Source organism: Hemitrygon akajei, chromosome 7 (genome assembly GCF_048418815.1).
Source record: "Hemitrygon akajei chromosome 7, sHemAka1.3, whole genome shotgun sequence".
Taxonomy (NCBI): domain Eukaryota; kingdom Metazoa; phylum Chordata; class Chondrichthyes; order Myliobatiformes; family Dasyatidae; genus Hemitrygon; species Hemitrygon akajei.
Window position 1 is genome coordinate 179,001,273 of NC_133130.1, and position 12,761 is coordinate 179,014,033.

General features: G+C 36.3%; 1 protein-coding gene across 11 annotated transcripts in view; it reads left to right on the forward strand.

Moving 5' to 3' along the window:
• The window catches only part of LOC140731227 (rap guanine nucleotide exchange factor 1-like), a 173,911-nt gene that overhangs the window by 97,054 nt on the left and 64,096 nt on the right, over nt 1-12,761 (forward strand). For all 11 annotated transcript variants that reach the window (XM_073052719.1, XM_073052721.1, XM_073052724.1 and 8 more), the window contains one exon: nt 9,101-9,303. In XM_073052719.1, coding sequence (XP_072908820.1) covers nt 9,101-9,303 — 203 coding nt within the window. The remainder of the gene's footprint in view (nt 1-9,100; nt 9,304-12,761) is intronic.

The window sequence follows — 12,761 nt, forward strand, 5'->3', positions numbered from 1 at the left end:
CTGTGGATTCTCTTCCTTGCCTCTGCTGAATTGATATTTGCAATTTGCTGCTGTGACCATTGGTTGAAGAACGAAAAGAAAATGCCCCAGTAGTTCTCATTCCTAGCTGCTTTCGTCAGCATGGGGTGATGGGTGCAGCGAGCAATTTAATTTAGTTTTGAAAACCCATTTTTTAAGCATTCCATGTATATTTTGTAAGGTGGTAATGAATCATGAAGAAACTGAAACAGTCTTAAAAAAATGGTGAATGAACTCAGATCAATTAATATCATTTAATGCAGATTTGTGTATTTTGCTGAGAAGAGACTGGGAAATGAAAACAAGCTTGTTTTGCAGCCTTGCCAGTCAGCAAGGAAGTAGTATTACTATCGTTGTGAATTTATTGGTCTATTTTGCCCAGAACACCTAATTGGTTAAAGGCAATGTAATAGAACAGTGTGAAACTCCACTTTTCCCTAAAGTAAATGATCCAGTAAAAGAAACTAATATGTTTTCTAAAATAGAATGCAGGGCAAGATGATTAATTTTCCTTCGCAAGTCACCTCAACAAAACAATTAAAAGTGGATATATAGATCTTAACCAAATTCCAAGGGCGAATCAAATTAAGATTTATCTTCTGCTTTGGAAGTACCATGTTGAGCAAAACAACAAGAAATCTTATTTTAATGTGGCTCCTATTTTAAAGTAGCTAATTGAGGTTACAAACAAAATTCTAAAAAATAATTAATCTACTTGATGGGGAAGGAAGATACTATTTATTATGACTTAATGGAGGATTATATGATTGGCACTGAAAAATGTAAGAAAACTGTTTCTGTACAGACTTACTTTGAAGTATATCACATTTTGTAAAGTATTTCTTAAGGTTAGTTTTATAGTGAGTAACTCCTGTTATTTCTGTTTAGCGTGAAATTTTGCAGTCCAAAATGGACAGTGTATTGAATTAAAAGTTGCTTTTCATCTTCAACACAATAAAAGTTCTTCTGGTCATAATTAAGCTCACTGCATATACTAGTGAATAAAAGCTTGGCCCAAATATTAAAAGCATCAAATGATAAGAATGCAAAATAGATCTAGATACAGTTGCAAGAAAAAGTTTGTGAGCCCTTTGCATTTAATAGCTTTTCTGTATTCTCATAAAAAGTCTAATCTTCATCTAGGTTACAATAATAGGCAAATAAATTAATAAAACACAAACAATGTACTTTTCATATCTTTTGAACACATTGTTTAATCATTCACAGTTCAGGCTGGAAAAGTATGTGAACCCTTGTATTTAATAACTGATCGAACCTCCTTTAGCAGCAATAACCTCCACCAAACATTTCCTGTAGCTGATGATCAGACTTTGTACAACAGTAAGTCCTCCATATAAAACTGTTTCAATTCATCAATATTTCTGGGATACCTTGTATGATCAGCTTTCTTCAGGTCATGCCACAGATCTCAATTTGATTAAGGTCTTGTCTCTGTTTTAGCCATTCCAAAACACGAATTTTCTGCACACTGTTGTTGATTTACTCTCGTCTTTCAGATCATTGTCTTGTTGCATTATCCAACTTCTCTTAAACTTCAGCTGATTTTCCTGTCTTGATACAATTTTGAATTCATTGTTCCCTCAATGATTGCAAGTTGACCAGGCCCTGAGGCAGCAAAGCAGCCACAAAACATGATGCTCCTTACATCATGCTTCACAGTCGGGATAAGGTTTTGGTGCTGGTGTGCTGTGTCTTTTTTTCCCCTCCAAATATAGTGGTGTGCATTTCTGCCAAAAAGTTCAATATTTGTCTTGCCTATCCATAGGGCATGTCCCAGAAGCGTTGTGGAACATCCAGCTGGTCTTTTGCAAATTTGGGATGTGCAGCAATGTTTTTTTTTGGAGAGCAGCAGTTTCCTTTGTGGAGTCCTTTATGAACACCCAGTCTTGTTCATTGTTTTATTTATAGTGGACACATGAACACAGAGACTTTAACAAGTTCTAGAGATTTCTGCAGGTCTTTTGCTGTTACCCTTGGGTTCATTTTCAGTCATTTAACATTGCATGTTGTGTTCTCGGTGTGATCTTTGTAGGATGCTCATTCCTAGGGAGAGTAGCAACAGTACTGAATTTCCTCCATTTGTAGACAATTTCTCATACTGTGGACTGATGAACACTCTGGTCTTCAGTAATGTTTTTGTAGCCTTTTACAAATTTATACAGCTCTACACTTCCTCTTCTAAGGTCCTCAAAGTTGTTTTGACAGAGGCATGGTGCACATAAAGGGATCTTTCTTAAGAAGAGCAGCTTGTGTCAGTAACCTGACTTTGTGTGGCTTTTTTATAGGGTAGGACACCTCTACAGCCCACACCCTAAATCTCATCTCATTGATTGGAACACCTGACTCCAAATAGCTTTTGTAGAAGACATTACCACTGAGAATCCACATTTTTTTGAACCTAGACTGTGATTGTTTAAATAGTGTACTCAGTATTGACAAGAACTACAACTGTTTGTGTTATTAGTTTAAGCAGATTGGACCACATTTTATGAGTAGCTAATGCAGAAAGCCAGATAATTGCAAGGGTTCACAAACTTTTCTTGCAAATGTAGATTACATTTTAAAGTGTAATGTAGAGGCCTATAATAGTGAAATAATTAGCATGACTGATCACAGATTATTTATGCAAAACAAGCAGATGCCTAAAGAGTTTTCTTGACGGCATAGAGGATGTGCTTTCTGTGTTTCTAGCTAATTTTTTTCAATGATTTATTCTGTAAATTTTGTTTTCCAAAAAGAAACTGCAACTTCAGTGAATGCTGGAATTGCTAGTGCTAGATGCTTAATATTCCGTGGAGCTTGGCTGTTACATGGCGAAATATTTTTAATCAATCATAACACACATGACATTTGAAATTAACAGAGAGTCAGCAGTTCTCACTTTGCATTGGTTAACTGGTTAGACACAAGTTTTAAAATATAATTAGTTCTAAGAGATGCACTTAAATTTTAATTGTGCTGACATCGGTGGTGGGGAAAATGCTAGAGTCGGTTATCAAAGATGTGATAACAGCACATTTGGAAAGAGGTGAAATCATTGGACAAAGCATGGATTTGTGAAAGGAAAATCATGTCTGACGAATCTTATAGAATTGATTGAAGATGTAACTAGTAGAGTGGATGGGGGGGAGCCAGTGGATGTGGTACATTTAGATTTTCAAAAGGCTTTTGACAAGGTCCCACACAGGAGATTAGTGTGCAGACTTAAAGCACACGGTATTGGGGGTATGGTATTGATGTGGATAAAGAATTGGTTGGCAGACAGGAAGCAAAGAGTGGGAGTAAACGGGACTTTTTCAGAATGGCAGGCAGTGACTAGTGGGGTACCGCAAGGCTCAGTGCTGGGACCCCAGTTGTTTACAATATATATTAATGATTTAGACGAGGGAATTAAATGCAGCATCTCCAAGTTTGTGGATGACACGAAGCTGGGCGGCGGTGTTAGCTGTGAGGAGGATGCTAAAAGGATTCAGGGTGACTTGGATAGGTTAGGTGAGTGGGCAAATTTATGGCAGATGCAATTTAATGTGAATAAATGTGAGGTTATCCACTTTGGTTGCAAGAACAGGAAAACAGATTATTATCTGAACGGTGGCCGATTAGGAAAAGGGGAGGTGCAACGAGACCTGGGTGTCATTGTACACCAGTCATTGAAGGTGGGCATACAGGTACAGCAGGTGGTGAAAAAGGCAAATGGTATGTTGGCATTCATAGCAAAAGGATTTGAGTACAGGAGCAGGGAGGTTCTACTGCAGTTGTACAAGGCCTTGGTGAGACTGCACCTAGAGTATTGTGTGCAGTTTTGGTCCCCTAATCTGAGGAAAGACATTCTGACCATAGAGGGAGTACAAAGAAGGTTCACCAGATTGATTCCTGGGATGGCAGGACTTTCATATGAAGAAAGACTGGATTGACTAGGCTTATACTCACTGGAATTTAGAAGATTGAGGGGGGATCTTATTGAAACGTATAAAATTCTAAAGGGATTGGACAGGCTAGATGCAGGAAGATTGTTTCCGATGTTGGGGAAGTCCAGAATGAGGGGTCACAGTTTAAGGATAAAGGGGAAGCCTTTTAGGACCGAGATGAGGAAAAACTTCTTCACACAGAGAGTGCTGAATCTGTGGAATTCTCTGCCACAGGAAACAGTTGAGGCCAGTTCATTGGCTATATTTAAGAAGAAGTTAGATATGGTCCTTGTGGCTAAAGGGATCAGGGGGTATGGAGAGAAAGCAGGTGCAGGGTTCTGAGTTGGATGATCAGCCATGATCATACTGAATGGCGGTGCAGGCTCGAAGGGCCGAATGGCCTACTCCTGCACCTATTTTCTATGTTTCTATGTTTTACAAATGTTTTTGCAATTTCTTAAGGAAATTGGTGTGCTTTAATTAGTTTGTGCATTTTAGAAAGATTATACTATAAACTGGTAATTTATATATGGAAAATCACTAAAATGCTTCATAAATACAGATAGGTTGGTGTGTAGCCTAAAAGCTTGGTGAGAATTATGAGTTAAACTTTTGCACGCTATCTCCTCCCTTGTTTTTCAGCAGTCTGTACATTATTTCCATATGCCTTAGTGTTTGCTGTCCAGAAAATGTCCTGTAAGTCTTTATACCATGAATACAGCAGAATTTCCTAAATCCTTTACATCCACCATCATGTACAGCAGGCATTTGGCAACATAATTACCCTAAAATTCAATACCATTTGATTTGGTTATCAACATCCCTTAATTACTACATGAAGATTCTTTACAGAAGTCTGCATTGATGGCGGTAGATTAAGAAGTTGCCTCATTTTTTTTTAGGGTGTTTTGAGATTAAAAAAATAAAATATTAGCCACCTGGTGGTGTACTGACATCAGCACTGGACTTTGAAGTGAGTGGTCCCAGGTTTGAATCCGGTCAGCTCCCTGCATGCTTTCCATCTGTGCTGGGTTGAGCACCGTGCTAGCAACTTTTCCTTGTTAAAAAAACAGACAGAAATGCTAAAGAAATGACAAGGTTGCCACCTGATGCACCACAAAGTGTGGAGAGGAATAACAATAAAATACTGGTACTATTAGAATAGCTCCTAGCATGAGAACTAACTAACTATAATGTTTTATAATCTGAGTGTTAAAGTTTAGATTAAACGTCTGTTAGTATCAACTGTTGTTTTTTGAACAACACTGAATTTCAAATGGTAGAATATATATTCCTATATGTTATTAATTTTGTTTTCTTATTTTTTGAGATCACCAGTAGTTTGTGTGAGTATTCTGTAGGCCAGAAGGTGGGGAAAAGATTCTAAATCCATCTCTAGAGTATCGTAATTATATTGCTGAGCAGGATGTTCGATTAGTTTTTAAATTTATCCTTTTCAGGAGAAAAGTCCAAAGCAAGTTTATTCATTTTGTTTAATCTGCTGTTGATGAAACCTGAAAACTCATTGCTTTGAGCCCAAAGTGGCAGTGCAAGTTGCAATATCTGTAGGAAATTCACTGGTTTCCCTCCAGACTCTTAAAGAGCATTATTCAGTTGCATAAAGATGTATGTGCCTCTTGTTTCTATACCAGAAAGGCATTTTTCCTGAGTTTAATTACAAAATCCATGAAACAGATGCAGCATCTATGCATATAGATGTATAATTTAATCAAAGGATAAAAGGATCCTCTGGGAAATCAGATATAGTTCAGGATCTACTGTGGTCTGATTGAATGATGACACCGACTTGTATTGTGTTATGTTGATTATTTTAAGTGCTCACCCCCCCTCCCCCAAAATCCCCATGTCTCTGTTTGTAATATGATAAACAGCAGTTTTGCAGATGGAATGTTGATCTGGGTTTGGAATTTAGGAACAGCTGCTCTCATTTTTAAAGTCATCACCAATAGTCACTTTGTCAATGAACATCTGTTTCAAATAAGATTACACGGAGAATTCAATTTTCTTCACTTAATAGAATATCCAACAATTAAACATTTGCAGTCAGTCTATGCAGGAACTAAAGAAGGACGTGATGTGGACGCGATCTGCATAGAGGACTGAGATACAAATGTTGTTGATTGCAGTATTATACACACATTCCTTTTGAATGAATTCTTTTTCCCAGAACACTAATTCTTCTCAGAAAGTAGTTGCAGAGGATGAGAGACTAAATAATGAGGGTTTTATTGATGCTGTATATTCATATCAAACTTTAAGGATATTTAGTGCAAATGCAGCATTTTATTAATGTGATATTCTTTATGATTAAATTGCTATTTATTCATTTTTATGGATGCAGACATGACTGACAAAGTCAAAAATTTTAAAGACCAAAGTTGGTCGTGTGCTATCTTCATAAACTACCACAATTTTCTCAATGAAGGAAGTACAATAATGCTTTTGGAGTTCTAAATTGGAACATAGCAACAATAAAGAAATGGCAATTTATTTTCAAGTTGATGTTTTGTATGCCTTGAAGGGCAACTTGCATGTAATGGTGTTCCCATATTATGTGGTTTGTACACTAACAAAAGTCAATTTTTGTTTCAAATTGTTGCTTGGGGCTAATATGTCTGTAAAAGCAAAACCCATATTTTTGCAACACACACAAAATGCTGGTGGAACCAGCAGGCCAGGCAGCATCTATAGGGAGAAGCGCTGTCGACATTTCGGGCCGAGACCCTTTGTCAGCACTCACAGGTCTCGGCCCGAAATGTCGACAGAGCTTCTCCCTATAGATACTGCTTGGCCTGCTGCGTTCCACCAGCATTTTGTGTGTGTTGCTTGAATTTCCAGCATCTGCAGATTTCCTCGTGTTGACCCATATTTTTGCTTATTTATCAAGCCAGAAAACTGGTGACTAGTTTAATTGAAAGAAGCCCTACTCAAGGAGCAATCCAAACCACATTGAATGGATTGCTGTTGCTATTAAAGGCGATCATGTGAGATACTAAGAGTCCCAGCCTGAAGCATCAACCATTCTTCTCCATAAATGCTGTCTGACTTGCTGAGTTTTTCCAGCATTTTGTGTGAGTTACTCTGGATTTCCAGAGTCTGTAGAAACTCTTGTTCATTTCAGATACTATGTGGAATAAGTAAATACCGGTAAGTAGATGGAAAATGTATCTGTGTAACATTCAAAATATTAATGAATAACTTCCTTAAATTCTCTAAGATGGAATATGTTATAACATGCTGTTTAATGTTAGGACCCTCAACTGGTAAAGGGAGGTGTGAGCTTATGATTCACTTTTCTCCCACATCATATATCCTAACTTCAATTCATTTCATTGTAATTGCAGTGGTGCAGCAGTGATGGTTTCAGGAAAGGGGTGCTTTGACCAAAAACATTGGAAATAAATAATTCATAATATATTTGTATTAAAATGTGTAAATGATCGAATCAAATAGCATCTATAAAGAAAATTAAGCTCTTTCCTCTCACATTCCAAAGACCTACTGGTTGGTAGGTTAACTGGTAATTACAAATTGTCCTGTGATTTAGGCTAGGGTTAAATAGATGGGTTGCTGAGCGGTGCAGTTCGTTGAACCAGATAGGTCTGTTCTGCATTGTTTCTCTAAATAAAATAAATTTGAGAATTAAGAAACTATTGTTCACCTGAAATATTGCCTTGGCACCTGTTTATCCCCTGGACCTTTGGTGTACTACCCCTTGTGATATAGCTTGTCCAAATAATTTCCTAAAGTTTTGTAGCATATTGAGAACACCTCATTTGGTTTGAAGACTTGCATGAATGCTGATTTGCCTTGTAACCTTAAAGTAAGCAAAATTTCTGGCATAAACATTAGATCTTTGTGAAAATAAAGGGGAGAATGAGGTTTATTATCATAGTTTTATATGACACGAAGTTTGTTGTTTTGTGGCAGCAGTACAGTGCAAAGGCATAGCATTACTGTGAATTACCAAGTAAAGAGCACAGGAAAAAGGAATAATGAAGTGGTGTTCATAAACCATTCAGAAATCTGTAACAGAAGCAATGGAATGCTGTCATTAATCAGTGAGCATCAAAGAGGTGCCTGAGGACTGGAGAAAAGAGGATGTCTTTCCTAAATTAAAAAGAAATTGTAGAATTGATTCAGCACCACCAGATGCTGAGATGTAACTATGCTGTCAAGAAAACTTGTCCTGGCTACCTTGAGAGAACTCCTGAAACTCTTCCATTCCCCTGTTCAAGGGCATCTGGAATAAAGAAACGCATACACGATTCTTCCAGTTGGGCACCATCCAGTCTTAAACTTATTGCAGGAGCTCATCCTCTAGCAATGTGAGAGCACCTTCAGCTCACAGGTTATAGTAGTTCAAGTTCACTTACTACCATCTCAAAAGCATTTACTAGTGAACAATGAGCATGTACTATTCATGAACATTTGTATAGAAAATGTTGATTAAGAACAAAGGAAAAAAATTATAATTTACCTATAAGAAGGAAGTGGTTGTGCTGAAGAGGGTGCAGAGGAGGTTCACCAGGATGTAACCTGGACTGGTGCGTTTTAGTTATGGGGAAAGGTTGGATAAGTTCAACTTGTTTTCCTTGGAGTGAAGGAGACTGGATGACCTGAAAAAGGTATATAAACACTATAAGAAGGATGGGTAATCAAAGCTTTTTACTCATGACAGGGGAATTTTAAAAAAACGAGGCCACAGATTTAAGGTGAAAAGAAAGAGTTTAAAAGCAAATCTAATGGTAAAGTTTATTTGTATATTGGTTGATAATCTGAAATACAATGCCAGTGATGGTGGAATTGGATGTAGTCATATATAAGGCATAAAAGGATATGGACCTAATGCAGGTAAATGAATTAGTTTAAATGGGCAGCTTGGCATGGGAATTGTGGTCTGGGGGGCCCATTTCTCTGACTCTGATTTTCTCTTCTCTACCTGTTATCATAACACTTTTTTTCCATATGGAAAGTACCAACTGGGAATCAAATTTAGTTCATCAGGATGATGCAATCTTACCACTGTTGCTATCTAGCAAAATTCTCATTACTAATGTTAACCAAAACCAATCTGTCTTAAGGAAGCTTGCTGATTTTGTTTTTCTACTTTTCTTTCTTCCCATGTTTAGTCCTTGCATACATGCAATTTGTGGAAGATTATTCTGAGCCACAGCCTCACGTTTTTTATCAGACACCACAGAATGAACATATATATGAGCAGCGGAACAAACGGTTTCAGGAAGTCTATGGATTCAATGACTCCTTCAGCAGCACTGATTCATCACTAGAGATTCTGCCTCCTCCAGCTCTGCCACCCAAACAAAGACAACTGGTAAGTCTGACTTTAGTTTTGCCCGCATATGTCAAGGCTCAGATACACAGCTTATAATTTTGACCTTTTGGGAAGTGACGTGATGGAAGTGGTGAGTGGAATGAGGGGAGTGTAAGTAGAAGGTTATTACCAAAGTGAACAATGGTTATTTTCCAATGGAAAAGCTTGATACACCTCTGGAATGAGGTTTTTGCTTTTTGCTTATTTTATGATGTTGAATGGATAGGATCTGCACTCGCAATATATTTTGATTTTCACAGTAATTTCTTGCATCTTGATTCTTAATATTTTTGTAAAATGGATTTCAGATTTTTCAAATTTACTTTAATTCATATGTTCAGATATATGATCTTTGAAAATAAAATTGAAAACAGCAATTGTAACTTAATGTGCAATATATTTAATTAAAAAAAAAGTCTTTATTACTTAAATGCTTTTAAGTGCTGTTTAAAAATTATGTTGTTGTGTTCATTTGAAGGGAAGGTCCTTCTAGGTCTTTGGATATTTTATTTTTGATTTAGACTTAAGGTTGTACTTGATCACTTACTTTTCTGATCACTAATTTACATTTAGGGTAAATATTTCTAGGTAGGAAGAGAAAAATCTCTTTTTAATGACCAGCTTGATCGAGCAACTGAACACTGGAACTTTAGAATAAAAGTGATTATGGCATTTGAAGTTCCATGTTTAACACTTTGACTTATTTCACTTAATCAGACCTTGTACGTATTAACTCTAATACAGAAAACAAAATTTAACTCTGGTTTATTAAATTGGTTATTGAAAACCTACAAAAAACAAAATTGTGATCAATTCAGCTGCTGACTTTCATAGCACATAACTCGATGTTAATTTCTGCAGCTCATTCATCACTTCAAAGGCTAGAGAGAAATTGATGCTTCGTAGTGAATTAGCTATATGAGCTGAAGTGATTTCATATCCTTTGAATATTGGCAATAAAACAGGCAGTTTGCAAAAGAAGGTGCAAAGGAAAGCTTAAATTTATTTAAGCAGCATTGTCTTGCATTTAAATGTATTTCTTTTTATGTCTTATTAGTTGGGTTGTGCATTTAGTAAGTGCTTTCTTAGTTTTTATTTCTGACTTTAAGGCACAGGTAATCAATGCTTTTCTTATGATTTGTAATATAAATCTCACCTATGTAAACTCTGAGGACTTGATCTGCGGTCTTGCTTTTCAGAGGAAGTAACATACAAGTACATACAGCTGATCCTGTATTCTGTAAATAATGATGTTGAGCATCATATTTATGTCTCAGTATTTATTTGCTATATGCATGGATTTAAATGCATATTTCCTTCCAGGTCTTTTTGTTTTAGCATACTAGGGCATTTTTTAACTGTTTGCCAGAATCTTTCAATACTTCATTCTTCACAAATCAAAATTTGGTACAGCATGATAAATATGTCTGGATCTTTTTCTTGGGCTATTAGAGTAAAGCATTGGACTAGACAAAGTTTAACTGATGTGTTTTGATGTTGCCAAGGCAATATTCTTGAGTGCATTTAGAGTTATGCCAGTATTGTTGGTTTTGTAAATTTGATACAAGAATTAGTTTAGACTTGATCTTGCAAACTATATCCATAACGCATTATGCGACTGCCATAATTAAGATTGACAAAGACAGCTTGTAGGTCAAATTCATGCCTTGTTAAGGCCATGTGGTAAATAATTGTTGAGTTTGGTATTGGTAGTTACTTTATTTTGCCATATAATGACAAGTAACAAGGATTCCTTTTGGATTGCAGATAATGTGCAAGGTTTTCCTTACCTAAATCAGTATTATTCGAAATATAAATTAGATTTGTTGGTAACCTTTGCATTGAGTTTCCTTTGCACCTTCAGAGACTAATGCTACTGATTTATGGAGGGATTTTTGACATTTGATGTTGTAATTTGAAAAGTTAATATTGATATTTAATCACTCCACAATTTTTTTCATAGTGTACATTTTGGGTCTTGTTAAATTTCAGCTCTTAATTTCTTTTTAATGCTATTTGTTTAATGTACCAGGAATCAAACCACTGTCTGTAAATATGGCATTTGAATTCTTAGGTTAAAATTAATTTTTGCAATTAATTGTGGTGCTGTGGTTTACGTTTTTTTAATCATGGTGCATATTTGCACTAACAATTTCCTTTCTTCAGAAGACAAGGTCTAAATTTCTTGTACAGAAAGCAGTATTGTGCATGCTCTCATCAAGCAGAAGCATTTAAATAGGTTGACTCTACCACAGCAAGAACCTCGTTCTGAAATAATACTGGTATTGTAATCATAAGGTGATATAGCCAAAATGATCAACCCTAGCAAGTTTACAATACAACTGTTAATACTCACTAAGTGAAAGGTTAGTGTGCTAATTTTAGAAAGCATCCAGATTGGGGCAAAGAGGCATGATTTCTGGCTTAACACCTATCTTTTCCCCTTGGGGAGGTCAACCTTTTGAATGCTGACATTGTGATTTCCCATTTTAAAGAGATGTTATGTAGAACCTTTTGGAAATTTGTTTTTTTAAAAAAAATTATATTGTATTCAGTCAAGCCAGTGTTTGATTTGAAACAAGAAACCAATGCACCATCCAAATTGATTATTGTAATTCTTTAAATTTCTGAAGAAATTTAAGGCATTAAGATCTAAAGCCTATACAGGTGTCCCCTGCTTTACGAATGTTCACTTTATGCCACTTCGCTTTTACAAAAGACCTACATTAGTAACCTGTTTTTGCATTACAAAGAGGATTTTTGCTTTTATGAACATTTTTCCCATATAAATTAATGGTTCTTCGCTTTACACCATTTTGGCTTAAGAAAGGTTTCATTGAAATGCTTTACCTTTGTAAAGGAGGGGACACCTGTATATCTTCAAATGTTACACAATAGGGCAACATTACTGTTAGGCTTTAACCACCTTGCAAGCACACGTCACATTGGTTAGCTTTAAGTTCCTAGTTTAGTCAGGATAGAGAATGTGGAACAGTGTAGCACAGGAATAGGCCTTTGGCTCACTATACTTGTGCTAGCCCTGATGCCAAATGAAATCATCTGCCTGAATTTGATCTATGTATCTCCATTCTTTTAATGTTCAAGTGTCCTGTCTAAATGCTTCTTAAATGCCACTATTTTGCCTGCTTCCACCATCACACCTGGCAGCACATTCTAAGCACTAGTTGTATTTTTTAAAAGAAAATTTCTTCTACACATCTCCTTTAAACATTCCCTTACCTTCTTAAAGCTATATACCCTCTTGTTTTTGACATTTCTATCTTGGGGAAAGCGACTCTGACTATCTACTCTATTACTGCCTCTCATAATTTTTTAAAAAAAATTTTAAGTTGCCCCTTGCCCACAGTATCTTATTATTCATTTGAGGATGGTCATTATTTTTGGCTGTGTTGAACAAATCTTAGACCCAATGGTACGCAGATGCTCAAGGTTCCGAA